Source organism: Antechinus flavipes, chromosome 1 (genome assembly GCF_016432865.1).
Source record: "Antechinus flavipes isolate AdamAnt ecotype Samford, QLD, Australia chromosome 1, AdamAnt_v2, whole genome shotgun sequence".
Taxonomy (NCBI): domain Eukaryota; kingdom Metazoa; phylum Chordata; class Mammalia; order Dasyuromorphia; family Dasyuridae; genus Antechinus; species Antechinus flavipes.
The window spans coordinates 191674547-191695221 of NC_067398.1; the positions used below are offsets into that span (position 1 = coordinate 191674547).

General features: G+C 36.3%; 1 protein-coding gene across 1 annotated transcript; it reads left to right on the top strand.

Moving 5' to 3' along the window:
* Positions 1-4607: 4607 nt before the first annotated feature.
* Positions 4608-7016, top strand: LOC127551994 (elongin-A-like). Its single transcript, XM_051982325.1, has one exon. The coding sequence runs from the start codon at positions 4644-4646 to the stop codon at positions 7014-7016; it is 2373 nt and encodes a 790-aa protein (XP_051838285.1). The 5' UTR covers positions 4608-4643.
* The last annotated feature ends 13659 nt before the right edge of the window (positions 7017-20675 follow it).

The following is a 20675-nucleotide window of genomic DNA, read 5'->3' on the forward strand; positions in this document are numbered from 1 at the left end:
TGCCTCCATTCAGTTTTCTCCAAAGAACTATCATATCTAACTTTTCTAATATTCTATTTACCTCTTTAACTTCTTTCTTATTTGTTTTGTGGTTTGATTTATCTAATTCTGAGAGTGCAAAGTTGAGATCTCCCACTATTATAGTTTTGCTGTCTTATTTCTTCTTGCAGCTCTCTTAACTTCTCCACTTGGTGCATATATATTTATTATTGATATTGCTTCATTATCTATGCTACTCTTTAGCAAGATATAGTTTCCTTCCTTATCTCTTTTAATTAGACCAATTTTTGCTTTTGCTTTTTTGCCTTAACCTGATGCATAACAAATTCTGCTCCAACCTTTTACCTTTACTCTGTATGTATCATGCTGCTTTAAATGTATTTCCTGTAAACAACATGTTGTAGTGTTCTTGTTGGTTTTCTGGAGATCTTTGGACCAGCCTTCCTTTCACTTCAGTAATCACCACAAGAATAGCCAGATGTTAAGTCCAAATCCTTTATTATCCCCTTTACAATCTAGTTTCATTGCCTGGGGCCCAGGCCAGCTTTCTATAGAGCCTTTCAGATGGGCCTTGGTCTCAGTGGGGGAAGTGCAAGAGGCCAGTCACCATGATGGTGTGAGATGAGGTGAATCTCTCTGAGTCTGAGGACTTGTGTTTCAGCCTCCAGTCACCATAAAAGGTGGAGGATGAAATGAATCGGTTTCAGTCCCACCCTGGCTGAGTTTGTACCAGTTTATATGCTCTATTATAGTTAGATCATTTACAGTACACTGAGTATAAACCAATCATTATATCACTAGAGAACCATTATTTGTTATAAGATTAAATCAATCATACTGAACTACAGAACTATTAATCACCACGGTAAAGTAGATAACCTTTGTCTTATCAATTTCACCTTTTCCATTTCACATATCAGAGAGTTGTTTTCTTTTTCAAATCTTTCTTTTAAAGAGTTATATGCCTTATCCAGACCCTAATTTCTTCTAGGAGAGCCTTGTGTGATGGGGACCAGGTTATATACCCCTTTGGGGCTTCGTCTGGAGACAATCTGTTATTAGTCTCCTCAAGGTTTGAAATCTGTTCTCTTTCACTATAGAAGCCGTCTATTCTTAGAGCCCACTTTGTTTTTTTACTCTTTTTTTTTTTTTTTTTAAAGTTGGGATCTGCCTTTAGGGCAAGGAGGTTCCAAGCTTCCTCTACAGACCAGGGATGGATAGTGCTGCTCTGTGACAGTGGCTGCACTGTGATTGTGCTGAGTCACTCCCGGTGCTGAGTAGATGTGGCCAGGTCCTGTGATACTCTGGCGTTTTGGGGTACTCTCCACCTTCTAGGCCCATATAACCTCTGCAGCTCCACCACTCTGCAATCAAAGCAGAGCAGCCAATACTGTGGTAGAATCCTCCCCGCAAAGTCTCCACCCTGTGGAGACTGTATCCCTCCCCCTGTCTGCTCAGCATAGGCTAGACTCCATGTTCTGCCTCCCTGCCTGCTCTGGCCTCCTCCCACCCTATCAGGACAGACCTTTTCTGGTGATCTTCCAAGTTATCTTCAGCTGGTAATTTGTTGTACTCCCAACATTCATGGATTCTACCAGTCAAGCACTATTTCTGAGGCTGAATTAGGTAATTAGTAAGTGAGGGTAGAAGGGAGCTCAGAATGAAGCGTGTATCCTCTCTGACATCTTATCTTTGCTCCCTCACCCCCCCAAGGCAATTTTCTTTTCTAATTTCTTGACATACAATGCTCAGGTACTCTTTTTGATTAAAATTTGCTGATAGTCCAGTGATTTTAACTTTGTCTTTACTGGATTTATTTTCTAAGTCAGTTGCTTTTACCAATGAGACATTTTATATTTGCTTCTGTTTTACCTTGTCTTTTTTTAAAATTTGATCAATTATTGATGTCATAAAGAATCTTTGGCTTCCACTTGCCCTATTTTAACTTTTAAGGAGTTATTTTCCCATTAGCTGTTCCACTTACTTTTTCATTTGACCAATCACACTTTTTAGGGAATTGTTTCTTCAGTGGATTCTTATATCTTCTTTTCTATTTGTCCAATTCTACTTTTAAAAGCAGTTGTTGTTGTTGTTGTTGTTTTTCCCCAAGCTGTTGACTTTTTTTTCATAATTCTCTTGCATCACTTTCTTTTCTCAGTTTTTCTTCTATCTCTCTTATATGATTTTGATGTTCTTATTTGAACTCTTTCATGAATTCTTTCTGAACTTCAGATTACTAGCTGGTTTTTTTGAGGTTTTGCCCACCTATGTTTTGACATGGTTGTTCTCTTCTGAGTTTGTGGCTTGGTCTTTCCTGTTACCATAATAACCTTTTGTAATCAGATTTTTTTATGTATTGTTTTTTTTGGGTTTTTTTTGCTCCTTTTAAATTTTTTTTTTCTGTTAAATTTAAATTAGACCTTTGCTCCCAAAGTGGAAGGGGCACTGTCTCAAGCTTTTTTGTATCAGTGGCTACAGATACAAGATGTTTACCTGGTGCTACTATGATACACAGGGGACCCTCAAATCTCCTACTATACTGAAGGGCAGGGTTGGGAATTTCAGGTACTGCTACAGGCTGTAGGGGTCTAGCAACTTACCTAGTGCTGAGGTGAGATTGTAGTGATGATGTCTGGTGTGCTGAGACCAGTAGGGAGTTCCTGTGTTTATCTGGGGCTACACTGAAGAACCCCTGTTTACCAAGGTTGTGCTAAAGCACATGAAGGTTTGACCACTGGAAGATGCCTAACTATTCTAGGATGTGCTAAAGCAAGAAGTAATTCTCGGAGCGGGAGTCTACTGGCTCCCATGCCTATGCTGAGCTAGAAGGTAGGTCTTGGTTTTGGCCTTTGCCTGCTCCACCACTCTGGAGCTCAAGATTTCCCTCTGGTTTGTTGAGGTGGGGATTGATGCTGGCTTGCTGGGATGCTTCTTGTCCTATACTGCAGCACTCTCTTTTATCTGATGTGACAGATCTTTCTTGACTATCTTCCAAGATTCCTGGGCTAAAAAGTTTTTTCCTATGTCTTTATGCTATTTTTTTTTCTGTTCCAGTATTTATTATATTCTGTTCCAGTATTATTATTTTATGGTTGCAAGGAAGTGAGTATGGAAGAGTTTCAGCAATTTACTGACTACTGCATTATCTTGGCTCCCAGAAGACTATTCTCAGGATTTTAATTCTATTAGAAGCTGTGGAATAGAATAAGGAGTACTATGTAAACTAAATCCTTGCAACTATAGTTCTATTCTTTATCCTTTTTACCTTTTGATTTCTTCCTTTTGATGTTATGTCATCCTTCCTTTAAAACTACTTCCCTCCTTTGACTTTGAATAGAGTTCAGAGTTGAGTTTACCCAGGATTTCAACCATTTCCTGAGAAATTTGGCCCAAAGTTGGAGAATTTAATTTCTTAATGTGTTCAATCCTAATAACCTCCAATCAAATTCATTGTAAGATGTCTGATTTATACCTTCCCACTTTTCTTTTCTCACCAGAGGCTCTCATAACAGTCTCCTTTTGTTGGTAGGACCAAACTCCCACTCTTATCCTTGCTCTCCCATTATTTCAAAAGTACTATTGTTGGAATCCTTACTAACTGCTAACTAATTAGAGTTGATCTAATCTTACAAGAAGATGTTTTGGGCAGAACCTGAAACAAGGTACTAAGTAGAACTAAGTTCAATGAGTTCACACCTCCCTTGAAGCTCGTTGGGCCAGAGAGCACTATGGGAGAAAACCCATAATCCCTCCCCCTCTTCTAGTGTTAACTTGAAACAAGGTGATAACACAAGAGAGATGTTAGAATCCTATTGTTAACTTGAAACAAGGTGATAACTCAAGGGAGATGTTAGAATCCTAATGTTAACTTGAAACAAGGTGATAACACAAGAGAGATGTTAGAATCCTATTGTTAACTTGAAACAAGGTGATAACTCAAGGGAGATGTTAGAATCCTAGTGTTAACTTGAAACAAGGTGATAACACAAGAGAGATGTTAGAATCCTAGTGTTAACTTGAAACAAGGTGATAAACTCAAGGGAGATGTTAGAATCCTAGTGTTAACTTGAAACAAGGTGATAAACTCAAGGGAGATGTTAGAATCCTAGTGTTAACTTGAAACAAGGTGATAAACTCAAGGAAGATGTTAGAAACCTAGTGTTAACTTGAAACAAGGTGATAAACTCAAGGAAGATGTTAGAAACCTAGTGTTAACGTGAAACAAGGTGATAACTCAAGAGAGGTGTTAACTCAATGGAATTGATACAATACTTGTGTTCACACCTTTAGAGTTAACTTTGTGAATTCACACCTCCCTTAATCCCTGCCTCTAGAAGGAGGAGTCAACCTTTGGGAGAGCATATATATAGAAGCTCTTAGAGCTTAGAGTTAGTCATTTCAGAACATTGTCAGTGTTGGAGAGGAGCCCACAAGCCCTTTCTCAGAGACAAGAGAGATTCATTCCATTTTCTACCTGGCTGGCTGGAGGCTGAAGGACAAACCTTTGAAATTGGAGACATTCTGAGGGAGCTCCTGGAACCAAGAAGAGACTCCTGTGAGCTTTACTTCCCCTCTCCCCCTTCCCTTGGCTGTGGAGGTACCGTGAGCCCAATCCCAGTGAGGAGGCCGTGCCAGTGACTACAATGGCAGCGGAGTCGGTCTTGGAAGTGGTGGAGAGGCTGCAGTCGAGACTGGCCAGGAATCCCGAACCAAAGATGCTACTAAAACATCTGAAGAGACTCTCAGACTTACCTATCACTGTGGACATTTTGGCAGAAACAGGTGTTGGGAAAACAGTGAATGACTTGCGGAAATATGAGCAAGTAGGAAGCTTTGCCAAAGACCTAATGGCTCGATGGAAGAAGTTAGTCCCTGTTGCCCAGGAGATTGAAAGGAATAATGAGCCTGAGGAGCAAGACCTCGAGAGAAGTTGCTCTAGAAAACGTCCCCGAGATGTTTTTCCCAAGGAGGAGGAAAAGGAGAAGGAATATCAGGAAAGCTGGAAGGCCTCTTGTAGCCAGCCACACAGTCCTGACTACCAGGAGAAAAAGCGTCGAAAGCTTTCAGAGTTTGATAGAATGCCTAAGACCTCACACAGTGGTGAGACAAGAGAAGAAAGAAAGGGATGGAACAAAACCTCCCCATTGTACACATCTGATCAGGAGCTATCTGACAGTAGTCGTGTTCACTCACCTCAGCCTTCCACAAGCCCTCAGCAGTTATCCATGGACTATGATCAACTCCCTGAAGAGGAGGAGGAACAGCCAGTACCACATCAGAAGGCTGGCAAAAGCCATAGTCATGCCTTTCAGGACCGAGGCTTAAATAGCCAAGAGAGATGCTTGGGTGAACCCCAGACTAGAGGCCCTGTGAGTTGGAGCAAGGAGCACAAGACTTCACAGAAGGAAAAGCATCGCTTGGATACAAGAGAGGAAAAGACCTTTAGTTTGGGTCAAGACAAAGTGTCTAAGGCTGTTTCTCAAGAAGAGGGCCCAAGGTCTTCCTCAGGAACCAGTACCAAGGAGAAGCAGACATTTTCTAGTACTGCCAAGAAAGAGAGGGACAAAGAAAGCGGTGATAGCAAGAAGTTTTTACCTCCCTTGGAGGTGGCTTCTGCCAACCATATGAAAAAAACAAAGCATGAGGATGCACAGAAATCGAAATTGGAAAAGACCAAGCTTAGTGAGGACAGCTTTGATGTGGGGAAATGGAAAGGAGAATTTTCTCCCAAGCCAAAAGAGAAAGGGGGATCTGACAGCTTAAAGACATGGGAAGGAAAATCCAAAGCCTCTAACTCGGACAGAAAACCACCAAGTCACTTTCCAGGGGCTGAAGAGATAGATGTGGATGATGACTATGAACAGCCCACCATGTCTTTTGAATCATACCTCAACTACGACCAGCCCCAAAGGAAAAAAAAGAAGGTTGTTAAAACTACAACTGGGGTTCGTGCAGAGAAAAGTCACAGTAAGCAGAACGGTTCCAAAGCTGATCATAAAAACTCTAATAATGCCATTCAGAAACTCCCCAAGATGAATGAGAGCAAGGCAGAAAAGCAACATTCTGGAACCAGCCCTGCCAAACTAAAAAAAGTGTCCACTGATGTGACCCCAACATTACCAGATATCCACTTGCCTACTATTCAGGCCAATTTTCAGCCACTTCCTTCTCCTGAATTGATTCCCTCCTTTCAGCCAAAGAGGAAAGCAGTCTCCTCACCCCATGAAGAAGAGGAAGCTGGATTTCCTGTACGTAGGATGAATTCAAAGATGCAAGTCTATTCCGGTTCCAAGTGTGCCTACTTACGGAAGATGATATCCTTGAAAGAGCAGTGCATCAGAGTCCTCAGTAATAACATAGACTCAATTTATGAAGTTGGGAGTGTTCCCTATTCTGTACTTGAACCAGTTTTGGAAAGATGTACTCCTGAGCAACTCTATAGAATTGAGGAGTGCAACCACGTGTTAACTGAAGAGACTGATCAGCTGTGGAAAATTCACTGCCATCGAGACTTTAAGAGAGAGACACCAGAGGAATTTGAGTCTTGGAGGGAGATGTATCTACGACTCCTAGATGCTCGGGAGCAGCGACTGCTCCTGTTGACTAAGAACATCCGAGCAGCTCACGCCAACAGACTCAAAAGCCGACAAGTAAAGATGGCCTTTGTCAACTCTGTGGCCAAGCCGCCTCGTGATGTCAGGAGATGGCAGGAGCAATTTGGGACTGGAGGAGCGGCTGTTCCCGAAAAGATCTACATCAAGCCCACTTCCTGCACCTCCAGCAGTGGCTACAACTGCAGCAATGGAAGCAGCAGCTCCAGCAACGGAAGCAGCAGCTCCAGCAACAGCAGCGAGGAAGGGCAGCCCTACGATGGCCCGAACACCAGCAGCGCCCACTCAGCCCCAGCAGTCAGCAGCACGGTGTCTTGCAACCCCAGGAAACGGCCAGTTAAAAAACCTGCCCCAATCATGGCCAAGGCGATAAGGGCATTCAAGAACAGATACTCCCGGAGATAAAAACCTTCCCTGAAGATGGGAAAGGAAGAGGAGGAAGGGGAAGAGGGGGGGGGGGGATTATGGGTTTTCTCCCATAGTGCTCTCTGGCCCAACGAGCTTCAAGGGAGGTGTGAACTCATTGAACTTAGTTCTACTTAGTACCTTGTTTCAGGTTCTGCCCAAAACATCTTCTTGTAAGATTAGATCAACTCTAATTAGTTAGCAGTTAGTAAGGATTCCAACATACTATGAGTAATTTATATTTACTCATTTATTCTTTTAAGAACTAGCCATTAATTTCCTGGATATACTTGTCATACTCTTCCCCTCCCAGCATCCCAAGTGAAATCTTCTTCATTATCTTCTTACCAGTAATACTGATATACTGAGTGATTTTTTTTGTTGAAGCATTAAAATACTTCTTTTTCCTATCCTTTTCTTGATTTTTTTCTACTTTATGTCATTTGCTCTTTATTTTGTCCATTGTTACTCTTTTTCTCTTCGGTGTCCTACAGACTGTGACACATTTTTTAAAAATGCTAAAAGATTCCCCATCTCATAATTATAATCTTTTCCAATTTCAAGCAAATGAAAACATGCATTATATTTATTAGTCTTTGATTATAATTGAAAAATAATTATTTTTCTTTAGTTCAATTAGTTTATATGTTGAATAGCCTACTCACATCTTTTTTAGAAGTATTTCTTTAATTTTTCTTGTTTGTTGAGCTCTCATTTATTTTCTTTGATACATATATTAAGCCAAACAGTTCATTGTGTTTAGTTGGACAGTGGAGATCAATCAATCATCGCTTTCTGGAATATCACAGAAACATTTTTCTTCTAATTTCTTGCAAATTGAGAATAATTGTGTTACTCTGGCTTTTTCCTAATAATGTAAGAGTTATTTTTCTTTTCACTTCTCCCATCCACCTACTACTCTGACAAATCTATTTGGTTTCATAATTCTAGGGTTTAAGTATAATACTTCCTAATGATTTGAGCCTGATGAGGATGATGATGATGATGATGATGATGATGATGATGACAATGCACTAAATTGCACTCTCTTGCCATTATTTCTGTGCAATTTTTCTCTGTGATTTTCTGTTTCATGTTAGGTTTTCATTTGTTTTTCTGGAATATCTGTAATCTTTAGATCATTCCTTTGCACAAGTTTCTTTAATGTCAGAATTCATTTGTAATTCTCTTCTGTATTATAGTAATTTATTTTGCGCTATATAATTAATTTTTCTTCTACTTCCAGATTTTTTCATTACATTTTGTCATTCTCTTTTTTCAAGATATCTACTGTTTTAGAGAGTGATTTTTAATTACTCTTGATTATCTCATCTCATTAGACTTATTTTTTTCTTCTTTAAAGATTTCCTATTTCTGCCCTTATTTCTTTGATATTTTCATTCAACTCTTTGCTCTTCTCAATCACTGAGAAGTTTTTGGAATTTCTCTATTATCATTTCTAGGATCTTTGAAGAATTTTGTAATATTTTCATCTTTCTTAGAGAATTTTTGTTTCACTTTCTTTGCTTCAAAGTACATTAATTGTTATGATTCTTTCATTTGATTATATTGCCTATTTTTTTCTCTATCATATTCTATCTTTTTTTTAAAAAAATCACTTTGATGAGTGTTTCATGGTGTCCTTTCAATAAAGAGGCTTCTTTGAGTATGAGGGGAATGTGTTGTTTCTTCTACTCTGTGTTCATTTTACTCTTTTAAATATGTTTGAGATTGACTCACCTCTGCTGTAGTCTGTCTTTTGTAGTGTATTTAATCTTTTGTCATACCATAAAAGTTGGACAAAATAAGATGTGAGATGTGAGAGTTACTAACTAGTATACTACTTTAGGGAGATTGAAAGGCCAGCAGAGACAGTTCTATTTTCTACTTTTCTCAGGCTCACACATTTGGAGTCCATCTATTTCTCAGTTATTAATCTGCCCCAGTCTTTGGCTGAACCTCATGGAAGTGTAGTTAAGGATTTGGAAGATATATCTTTTTTTTAATAATTGTAACTTTTTATTGACAGAACCCAAGCGTGGGTAATTTTTTACAACATTATCCCTTGCACTCACTTCTGTTCCGACTTTTCCCCTCCCTTCCTCCACCCCCTCCCCCAGATGGCAAGCAGTCCTATACATGTTAAATATGTCACAGTATATCCTAGATACAACATATTTGTGCAGAACCAAACAGTTCTCTTGTTGCATAGAAAAAATTGGATTCAAAAGGTAAAAATAATCTGGGAAGAAAAGCAAAAATACAAACAGTTTACATTCATTTCCCAGTATTTCTTTCTTTGAGTGTAGCTGATTCTGTCCATCATTGATCAACTGAAAACATAGTTAGATCTCTTTGTCAAAGAAATCCACTTCCATCAGAATACATCCTCATACAGTATGGTTGTTGAGGTATATAATGATCTCCTGGTTCTGCTCATTTCACTTAGCATCAGTTCATGTAAGTCTCCCCAAGTCTCTCTGTATTCCTCCTGCTGGTCATTTCTTACAGATGGAAAATATATCTTAAGAAAACTTCTGAAAAAAACATTCTATGGTGTCTTGGTATTTTTGTTTCCCTTCTTAACCTTCGCTCACTCCTAAGGCTACTGGTTTTCCAGAGTGTTTTATATGTCCCCAGGATTCAGAATTAGAAAAAAGAGTATAAAAGTTGTAAAGATGCAAATTTAGGCTTTAATGTTGAGAAAGGAACTGTTTAAAAGTGGAATTGATTGCCTTGGAAGATGGTAGATTACCCTTTATTGGAGGTCTTTAACACTAGTCTGAATGATCATTTGTCAGATACGTCATGGTCAGATTTCTTTCAGGCATGGGTTTATCTCAATAGTTAATGAAATCCTTTCAAAATCCAAAATTTTTATAATTCCATTATCGGTGTATTGGCATTTAGCTAGAAAATGTCAGAACCAGAATGCAGGAAAAAAATATTTTTGCGACTCCAAGCATAGCAATGTATCCATTATGGAATATTTCCTTTCAAAACAATAAAAAAAATTCTAGAAGATGACTAGTGGGATAACCAGAGTATAAATCCTAAACTAAAAGTAAGCGTGCATTCTGTCACTGTGAACCTGCAGAGCCTTCTAACCAGCTAATAGTTACTGAGTTCAGTAATCTACTGAAAATAACAACCATAACAACCTGATATTCCCAAATCTGGGGAAAGAATTTGCAGAGCTTAGACAAGGAGGGGACAGTAAAGCAAACTTCTCCACATCACATATCTTTAAGAATAGCTTGCACATTGCCATACTGAGTTATGAAAGCATCAGAAGGATATAAAAGGGTAGATTCTTAGAAAGAACATCCCCTTCAACAGTATAGGGAGCCTAGCACACCAAAAACTTCAAAGTCAAAAAGAAGGCTGGAAAAAATGAACAAACAAAAAAGCATCTCACTATAAAGAGTAATGCCCAAGACACAAACCCAAAAGAAAAAAAAAATCACATGAAGCTATCTACAAGCAAATCTCAAAGAAAATGTAGCTTGAAAACAGGTTCAATAAGAATTCCTAGAAGAGTAATAGCAATAGTTTAACAGGAGCTAAAATTATATTTTATTCAATTGATATCAGTTTAAGGAAACGTGGGAAAATTAAGGGGGAAAAGGTTTTGTTTGCACCTGTTTTCACATTGTTGTTTTTCAAGTTGATGAGGCCTTAATTTTCCTTACCACTATAATAACTTTTTATGATCAAGTTCTCCTTCTCCTTCTTCTTTTCTTCTATTCTTCTTCTTCTTCTCCTTCTCCTTCTTCTTTTCTTCTATTCTTCTTCTTCTTTTTTCTTCTCCTCCTCCTCCTCCCTTTTCTTCTTTTTTCTTCATTTGTTCAATTTTTTCTGTTTGTTGTTGACATTGAGTTTTAGTTAAAGTTGGCTCTGCTCAACTGAAGGAATATGGATGCTCATATTCTCTAACAAAGCTTCGTCAGCTTTTCCCACTCACAACCCCCTTCACCCAAGAAATTTTTACAGACCCTCATCTCAAATTTGAGCCAAGGTGCTTCTGGCAGCATTTGTGCATGGCATGTACATGCAAAGTGTATGTGTTATATGTTCATAACCAATGATCCAGTAAAGTTCACCTCAGATTCATTACACATTTGATTTTGAATTAATTTTTGGTCATTGCCTTCAGAAACCTCTTGCTGTTGCCAAATTTTTTGTGACCCTCACCTTCCATTACGCTGCCCTATCTGGGGTCACAACCCACAGTTGAAGAAGCCAATATATTGACCCCATTTTATAACCACCTCTATCTAATTTTCAATTTCTCCTTCCCAACTTCCTAGATATATATCTCTACCATCTATATCCTTACAAAAATCCTAACTAGATTTCATCATCCCTGTTAGCTATTGCCTGATGTCATTATTTCCCTTCTCATCTAAACTCTTTGGAAAATGACTACTCTAAATTTCTCCATTTTTTTTCTCTTTAAGATTACTTCTAAATCCTCTGCAACCTTATCATTCACCTACCATTAACAGATAATAACATATAACATACAATAATATTATCCTAACAGAACCTATGTTTTCCAGAGTTACTAAGGATCCTTTTCTCAGTCTTCATGTTCTTTTCACAATCTTCATCTTTCTTTATTTCTTTTCAGCATTTGACACTGTTAATTACATCTCCTTGTCTTTACACTTTCTGACTGCTCATTTCTACCTTCAAAACATCTCTCCTATGGTTCCCATTTTCCATTTATTCTCGTAGCTTATATGAGCATTATCCCTCTTACCTAACTTATTTTATTTTCCATGACTCAAGTCTCTTCCTCCTTTCTGTACTCAGTTGCCAAAGATATTTTCCTAAATATTGATTTGATCATGACAATTTCTCTCCTTTCTATTCAATAAAGTCTTTTGATTTCTTATAAGATAAACTCTTTTTTTGTCATTTTTTGTCTCTTCTTATCTGTCCCATCTTCTTATATTTTACTCTCCATCACATAAGCTATGACCCAGATTAAATGGCCTTCCCATTGGTCACTTATTTTTCATACATGATGTTCTATTCTCCTTCCCAACTTCATGACTTTTTCTGGTTGTTCCTCATGGTTGAAATATTTACCTCTGAATCTTAGACTCTCAATCTTCCTATAAAACTAACCTTATCTCATCCACCCCTCAATGTGATTGCCATCTCACATTTTAACTGATTTTAAATTTGAAATTCACTACTAAGTATCTCTGATATACTAGCTCTCATGAGTGAGAAGAGAAGATCCAGTCTTCACAAACTGCATTATAGTTTTGGGGGGGTTTTTTGGTTCATGCTTGAGAAGACAGACTTTTTTCAACATTCAGACTGCAAATATCCCTCATTATTCTTTAGTAGCAACTATATGCCTCAGAATGATTTAATCAAGATAGGTCAGGGATATAAACAGATACTTTTAAAATTGAATCAGAGTTTTTAGATCAATTCAAAAGGGCAAAACAAAGAAGTCAAATAACAGGAACATAAGTTTCTCCAAAAAAACAAGACTTTGGACTTGATCAATATAAGATTCTCCCTGCTTAGAAGAGACTATTGATGGCATCTTCTTAATTGTGAAGAGGAATATTAGATTCAATATAAAATAATTATATGAATGTCAGTCCCTACTCAAGGGAGATTTTGGATTGGACTTGATTCAGACCACTGGTAGAGGTTCAATATTAGAACAAAATGAAACACTCATATGTCTTTCAATGGTTAACTAGAAGAATTTTACTTAGCTATAGCAGGAGAAGAATGTTCAACAAGGATAAAATTGAGAACACTTGGAGATGATTCAGCTGTACTCTTGCCTGAGCTGTCTATTTTTATTTACCAAACAAGCATCAGAGCTCTCATGTAGCTCTCCATAGTTGCTTTATATTAAGGAATAGAGGATTTATTCTCAGTGGCCTGAGTCTTCAGTCTTTTGAAGCAATAAAGTCTTAAGGAAGACCTCAATACATTTTGGAGGGAAAAATTCATGTAACTTGCATTGGAGAATGTGTTAGGATAGTTCTTTTACCATAACAATCCTATTGTCAGAATCTGAGAATCACTGACTAATGTTACTGATCCCACTGTCTTTGTTGAGGTCTCTTCCTGGCTGTTCAGGCTTTTCAGTTGTGCTGTCTTCACCACATTAAATCCCCAGTTGCCATAAGCTTCACCAAGTAGACCCACCCAAAATGGTCAGTGGCAATTAGACTAAATAATTGAATCACTCACATGTTTTTTCTTTTAATTCTGAGAAAATTTTACAAGGGAAAAATAGAGATTTCAATTAAAATCATGCTTATCATACCCTTAATAAGGAAACATGTGATTAAAGGTAGTCATTCACAATGGAAAGAAAAGTGCATAATCAACTTGACAATTTTAAGAGAGATAATTCAGAGAAAAGTTGTGGATATCACTGATCCTACAATGTTGATGAGCACACAAAAGACATCTACAGAGTCTATAATTCTGGTATTTCAAAGTGGGATTTTAGAGAACAATTATGAGGAAGTGTGAAAAGTAAATGGTTCATGGCAGTGAAAATGACATCATGTGGATAGAAAAGTGATGAAAAAACTGTCATTCAGGAATGAACTCTCCCATAAAGTGGAGGCAGATAGCAGACTGGATCAAAAGTCAGAACCCTACAATATGTTGTTTACAGGAAACACATTTAAAACAGGGAGATACATACAGAGTAAAGGTAAAAGGCTGGAGTAGTATCTATTATGCTTCAGGCGAAGTCAAAAAAGCAGGGGTAGCCATCCTTATCTCAGATCAAGCAAAAGCAAAAATTGATCTAATTAAAAGAGATAAGGAAGGAAACTATATCTTGCTAAAGGGTAGCATAGACAATGAAGCAATATCAGTATTAAACATATATGTACCAAGTGGTATAGCATCTAACTTCCTAAAGGAGAAGTTAAGAGAGTTGCAAGAAGAAATAGACAGCAAAACTGTAATAGTGGGAGATCTCAATCTTGCACTCTCAGAGCTAGACAAATCAAACCACAAAACAAATAAGAAAGAAATTAAAGAGGTAAATAAGAATATTAGAAAAGTTAGGTATGATAGATCTTTGAAGAAAACTGAATGGAAACAGAAAGGAGTATACTTTCTTCTTAGCAGTTCATGGAACCTATACAAAGATTGACCATATATAGAACATAAAGACCTCAAAATTAAATGCAGAAAGGCAGAAATGGTAAGTGCATTCTTTTCAGATCACAATGCAATAAAAACTACATTCAACAAAAAACTAGGGGAAAATAGACCAAAAAGTAATTTAAAACTAAATAATCTCATCCTAAAGAATGAATGGATAAAACAGCAAATCATAGACACAATTAATAATTTCACCCAAGAGAATGACAACAATGAGACAACATACCAAAATTTGTGGGATGCAGCCAAAGTGGTAATAAGGGGAAATTTTATATTTTTAGAGGTTTACTTTAGAAATCATAAAACAGAGAAAGAGATGATCAATGCATTGGGCTTGAAATTTAAAAAGCTAGAAAAAGACTAAATTAAAAACCCTCAATCAAATGCTAAACTTGAAATTCTAAAATTAAAAGGAGAAATTGATAAAAATTGAAAGTTAAAAAAAACTATTGAATTAATAAATAAAACTAAGAGTTGGGTTTTATGAAAAAAGCAACAAAATCGATAAACCTTTGGTTTTATTTTGGAAAAATAAAGGAAAAAGGAAAGAGGAAAAAAATGTTAGTCTTAAAAATGAAAAGGGAGAACTTATCACCAATGAAGAGGAAATTAGAACAATAATTAGGAGTTGCTTTGCCCAACTTTAAGCCAAAAAATTTGATAACCTAAGTGAAATGGATGTCTACCTTCAAAAATATAGGCTTCCCAGATTAACAGAGGAGGAAGTAGATTGCTTAAATAATCCCATTTCAGAAAAAAAGAAATAGAACAAACTATTAATCAACTCCCTCAGAAAAAATCCCCAGGACCAGATGGATTTACATGTGAATTCTACCAAACATTCAAAGAACAATTAACTCCAATGTTACATAAATCATTTGAAAAAATAGGGAATGAAGGAGTCCTACCAAATTCCTTTTATGACACAGACTTGGTACTGATACCTAAACCAAGTAGGTTGAAAACAGAAAGAAAATTATAGACCAATCTCCCTAATGAATATTGATGCTAAAATCTTAAATAAGATATTAGCAAAAAGATTACAGAAAATTTTCCCCAGGATAATACACCATGACTAAGTAAGATTTATACCAGGAATGCAGGGCTGGTTCAATATTAGGAAAACTATTAGCATAATTGACTATATCAATAACCAAATTAACAAAAACCACATGATCATCTCAATAGAGGCAGAAAAAGCATTTGATAAAATCCAACATCCATTTCTATTAAAAATACTTGAGAGTATAGGAATAAATGGGCTTTTCCTTAAAATAGTCAGGAGCTTCTATTTAAAACCATCAGAAGGATTATATGTAATGGGAACAAACTGGAACCATTCCCAATAATATCAGAAGTGAAATAAGGTTGCCAACTATCACCATTACTATTCAATATTGTATTAGAAATGCTAGCTTCGACAATAAGAGTTGAGGAAGAGATTAAAGGAATTAGAGTAGGTAATGAGGAAACCAAATTATCTCTTTGCAGATAATATGATAGTATAATTAGAGAACACCAGAGATTATACTAAAAAGCTTTTAGAAATAATCCACAACTTTAGCAAAGTTGTAGAATACAAAATAAACTCACATAAATCATCAGCATTCTTATATATCACCAACAAAATCCAACACTTAGAAATACAAAGAGAAATTCCATTTAAAGTAACTGTCAATAGTATAAAATATTTGGGAATCCATCTGCTAAGGGAAAATCAGGAACTATATGAGCAAATCTATGAAACACTTTCCACACAAATAAAGTAAGATCTAATTAACTGGCAAAATATTAAGTGCTTTTGGATAGGTCAAGCAAATATAATAAAGATGACAATACTACCTAAACTAATCTATTTATTTGGTGCTATACCAATCAGACTCCCCAAAACTATTTTAATAACCTAGAAAAAATAACAACAAAATTCATCTGGAAGAACAAAAGGTCAAGACTTTCAAGGGAACTAATGAAAGAAAAATCAAATGAAGGTGACCTAGCCATACCAGATTAAACTATATTATAAAGCAGTGGTCACCAAAACCATTTGGTATTGGCTAAGAAATAGACTTGTTGATCAGTGAAATAGGTTGGCTTCACTGAACAAAAAAAGTAAATAACTTTGATAATCTAGTGTTTGACAAACCCTAAAACCCCAGATTTTGGGATAAGAATTCATTGTTTGATAAAAATTTCTGGGAAAATTGGAAATCAATGTAGCAGAAACTAGGTACTTAACACTGTACACCAAGATAACATCAAAATGGATTCATGATCTAAGCATAAAGAATGAGATTGTAAATAAATTAGAAGAACATAGGATAGTTTACCTCTCAGACCTGTGGAGGAGAAAGGAATTTGTGGCCAAAGAAGAACTAGAGATCATTATTGATCACAAAATAGAAAATTTTGATTATATCAAATTTAAAAAGCTTTTGTACAAACAAAACTAATGCAGGCAAGATTACAAGGGAAACAAGAAACTGGGAAAATATTTTTACATTCAAAGGTTCTGATAAAGGCCTCATTTCTAAAATATATAGAGAATTGACTATATAAGAAATTAAGCCATTCTCCAATTGCTAAATGGTCAAAGGATATGAACAGACAATTCTCAAATGAAGAAATTGAAACTATTTCTAGCCATATGAAATGCTGCTCCAAGTCATTATTAATTAGAGAAATGCAAATTAAGACAATTCTGAGATACCACTACACACCTCTCAGATTGGCTAGGAAGACAGGAAAAGATAATGCTGGATGTTGGAAGGGATGTGGGAAAACTGGGGCAATGATATATTGTTGGTGGAATTGTGAATACATCCAGCCATTCTGGATAGCAATTTAGAACTATGCTGAAAAAGTTATCAAACTGTGCATACCCTTTGAGCCAGCAGTGTTACTACTGTGCCTATATCCCAAAAAAATTTTAAAGAAGGGAAAGGGACCTGTATGTGCAAAAATGTTTGTGGTGGCCCTCTTTGTAATCGCTAGAAACTGGAAATTGAATGGATGCCCATCATTTGGAGAATGGCTGAATAAATTGTGGTATATGAATGTTATGGAATATTATTCTGTAAGAAATGACCAGCAGGATGATTTCAGAAAGGCCTACAGAGACTTACATGAACTGATACTGAGTGAAATGTGCAGGACCAGAAAATCATTATATACTTCAACAACAATACTATATGATGATCAATTCTGATGAATGTGGCTCTCGTCAACAATGAGATGAACCAAATCACTTCTATTTGTTAAATAATGAATACAACCAGCTACACCCAGTGAAAGTATTCTGGGAAAGGAGTATGAACCACTACATAGCATTTCCAATCCCTCTGGTTTTATCCACTTGCATTTTTTATTTCCTTCTCAGGTTAATTTTACCTTATTTCAAAGTCCAATTCTTTTTGTGCAGCTAAACAACTGTATGGATATTATACATATATTGTATTTAACATATACTTTAACATATTTAACATGTATTGGTCTGCCTGCCATCTAGGGGAGGGAGTGGGGGGAAGAAGGGGAACAGTTGGAACAAAAGGCTTTGCAATTGTCAATGCTATAAAATTACCCATGCATATATCTTGTAAAAAAAAAGCTATAATAAAAAAATAAATCACATATTAGAATTTGGGTTAGGTCAGGATAGAGACATAGCCATAAAGTAGCATAGAATCTTTGGCCTGTCAAATTTAGGTAGAAGAGCTGGAAGCTAGAGTAAGAACCCCAAAGTTTATGTGGCTGGAAGTCAGGAGAATGAAGATGAGTTTCTGGGCTTCTAAGTTGGATCTCTTGCAACAGAAGACACCAAATGGAATGAAAATGAGCTCCAACTTGAAAGCATATTCTGGAATTGCTTTTCTTTTTTTAATTTTTAATAGCTTTTTATTTACAAGTTATATGCATGGGTAATTTTACAGCATTGACAATTGCCAAACCTTTTGTTCCAATTTTTCCCCTCCTTCCCCCCACCCTCTCCCCTAGATGGCAAGATGACCAATACATGTTAAATATGTTAAAGTATAAATTAAATACAAAATAGGTATACATGTTCAAACCGTTATTTTGCTGAACAAAAACAATTGGACTCTGAAATATTGTACAATTAACCTATGAAGGAATTTTAAAATGCAGGCAGGCAAAAATATAGGGATTGGGAATTCTATGTAATGGTTCTTAAGTCATCTCCCAGAGTTCTTTCACTGGTTGTAGCTGGTTCAGTTCATTACTGCTCCATTGGAACTGATTTGGTTCGTCTCATTGCTGAAGATGGCCAGGTCCATCAGAATTGATCATCATATAATATTGTTGTTGAAGTATATAATGATCTCTTGGTCCTGCTCATTTCACTCAGCATCAGTTCATGTAAGTCTCTCCAGGCCTTTCTGAAATCATCCTGTTGGTCATTTCTTGTCAAACAATAATATTCCATAATATTCATATACCACCATTTAGTCAGCCATTCTCCAATTGATGGGTATCTACTCAGTTTCCAATTTTTGGCCATTACAAAGAGGGCTGCCACAAACATGGAATTGCTTTTCTAATAGTAAGCTCTTTTAGGGATTTTTTGCAATTTCTATTTCTATCCCTAGAAACTGTAGCAAGGAAGGGCACTTAGTAACTATTCAATAAATGATTGTTGGTTAACTGGAAGTACTGACTAGTTGAATTCAGTGATTTATTTACCTAATGATTCTTGATTTTACTATATATTTTGTTGAAATTAAGAAGAGGGAGTCAATTGCTTATAGATAAAGAGAATAATGCAAGTCAACAATTAATGAGTTAACATTCCACATAAAGGCTGGGAAACAATAGACCAACCCACAGAATATTATTCAAGGGACACAGTGACTAAACCAAAAAGAGGGAAACTATCTCATTTATGGGTTTTTTTTTTCTAACATGAAACATAGTATACTTGTTATATTGGAGGGAGTTTGGTTTCCAGATTTTTTTCCCTTTATTTAATTGTTTTTTTCCTTTATGTTTGAGAAAAGGAATAGCTTGAAGATGTAATCTTTTGGCTGAAAGGTTATTTTCTCCCTCCCTCTATTTTTCTCTAGGCCATAACTGACAACTCAACATTTTGTATTTCACTGGTACATTTGCCTGAATAGACCATCTGTTATTTCAGTATCCCTCCCATGGTGGTAAAATTTCTATTTGTTGTGTGAAATGGCTTATAGTGTTTTATATTTTATGAGTTATTAATATAATTCATTTTTATATGATTGTGTTAATATCACTTCTTTGTTGTATGACAATATTGGCACTGAGTTTTGTTGTGTACATGTCCATTATGGTTTAGGATAAAAATAATACAACTTTCCAGTTATTGAAACATTAGTTTTCAGCAGTGGGATTAGATACTCATGGTTTAGATCCTGTTGATTTTGTGAAGGGGAAATAACATCAAAAGTGTTTTATGTAATGCTGGGAACATTTTAGGGGAATGTCAGGTATCTTACAAAGCAGAAAATGATGAGGACAAAGTATTATTTCTATTGTCTAAGTTTTCTGAACCAGTGTTATATACCTGCATCCCTGTAGAGATACAGATTGGAAAGAGTAAGTGAAAACTAGGTTATGTTTCCCACCGAGAACAAAGAGATGGTAAGGAAGCTGGACCAAGGATAAGCTGAGGTAGCTGTTAGTAAGAAACACAACACTGAACCTAATAACATTTGGTATTCTAAAGAGGCTTTAATCTTTGGAGCATAAATTTGAGAAGCCCACTACATAAAAATAAGATTTTTTTTTAATGGGAAACAGTCACATTTTTCTAGAAAGACTCCTTTACCCTTGGATAGGAAATATTATAATACAACATGAAAGAGAAAGTTTTTCAATAAAAAGTACTATTATTAACTGACTTCAAGACATGATTACCTATGAATGGGCCATCGATGCAAGGTGAAAAAACATCCTGAATCACTTACATGCAAAAACTAGAGCTCTAGTAAAGTCTTCTGAGAAATAAGGCACTGATCAGAACTATTACTCTGGAAGTGTGGAACTAGAGGCTGAAAAAACCTGATGCAAGAACAATATCAATCATGGACACACAGTTATATTCAATTACGCTTATTTACAGTATTGACACATAAGTGCTAGATGCCCTCAAGAGAGAAATTTAAACTTGCTGTTCCAGAAGATGAATGGAACCAAACTAACATTGAAAAACAAGGATAGATTTGAGAGCAGAGCTCATTTTAAACTATAGAAAAATTAAGCTATGCCCTAACTAGTTTCTTTACACCTTAACTCAAAGGTATTTGAGCCACAGAAAAGTGAAAACAGAAAATCTAGAGTATTTTGCTATTCAGGACAATGTAACTCAAGTGGTGACTATATCCTATTTATTTTACGAAAGGAGCTCACAAACTGTACCTCTTAATTTACTGTAAGAGTCAGGCTTTTGTGTTCTACTGAAAACAATTGCTCATAATTGGACTGTCTCAATATGAATGTGTTGGT

Excerpts from the sequence above, each read along its gene's own strand:
- LOC127551994 (XM_051982325.1), top strand. The coding sequence starts at position 4,644 with ATGGCAGCGGAGTCGGTCTTGGAAGTGGTGGAGAGGCTGCAGTCGAGA.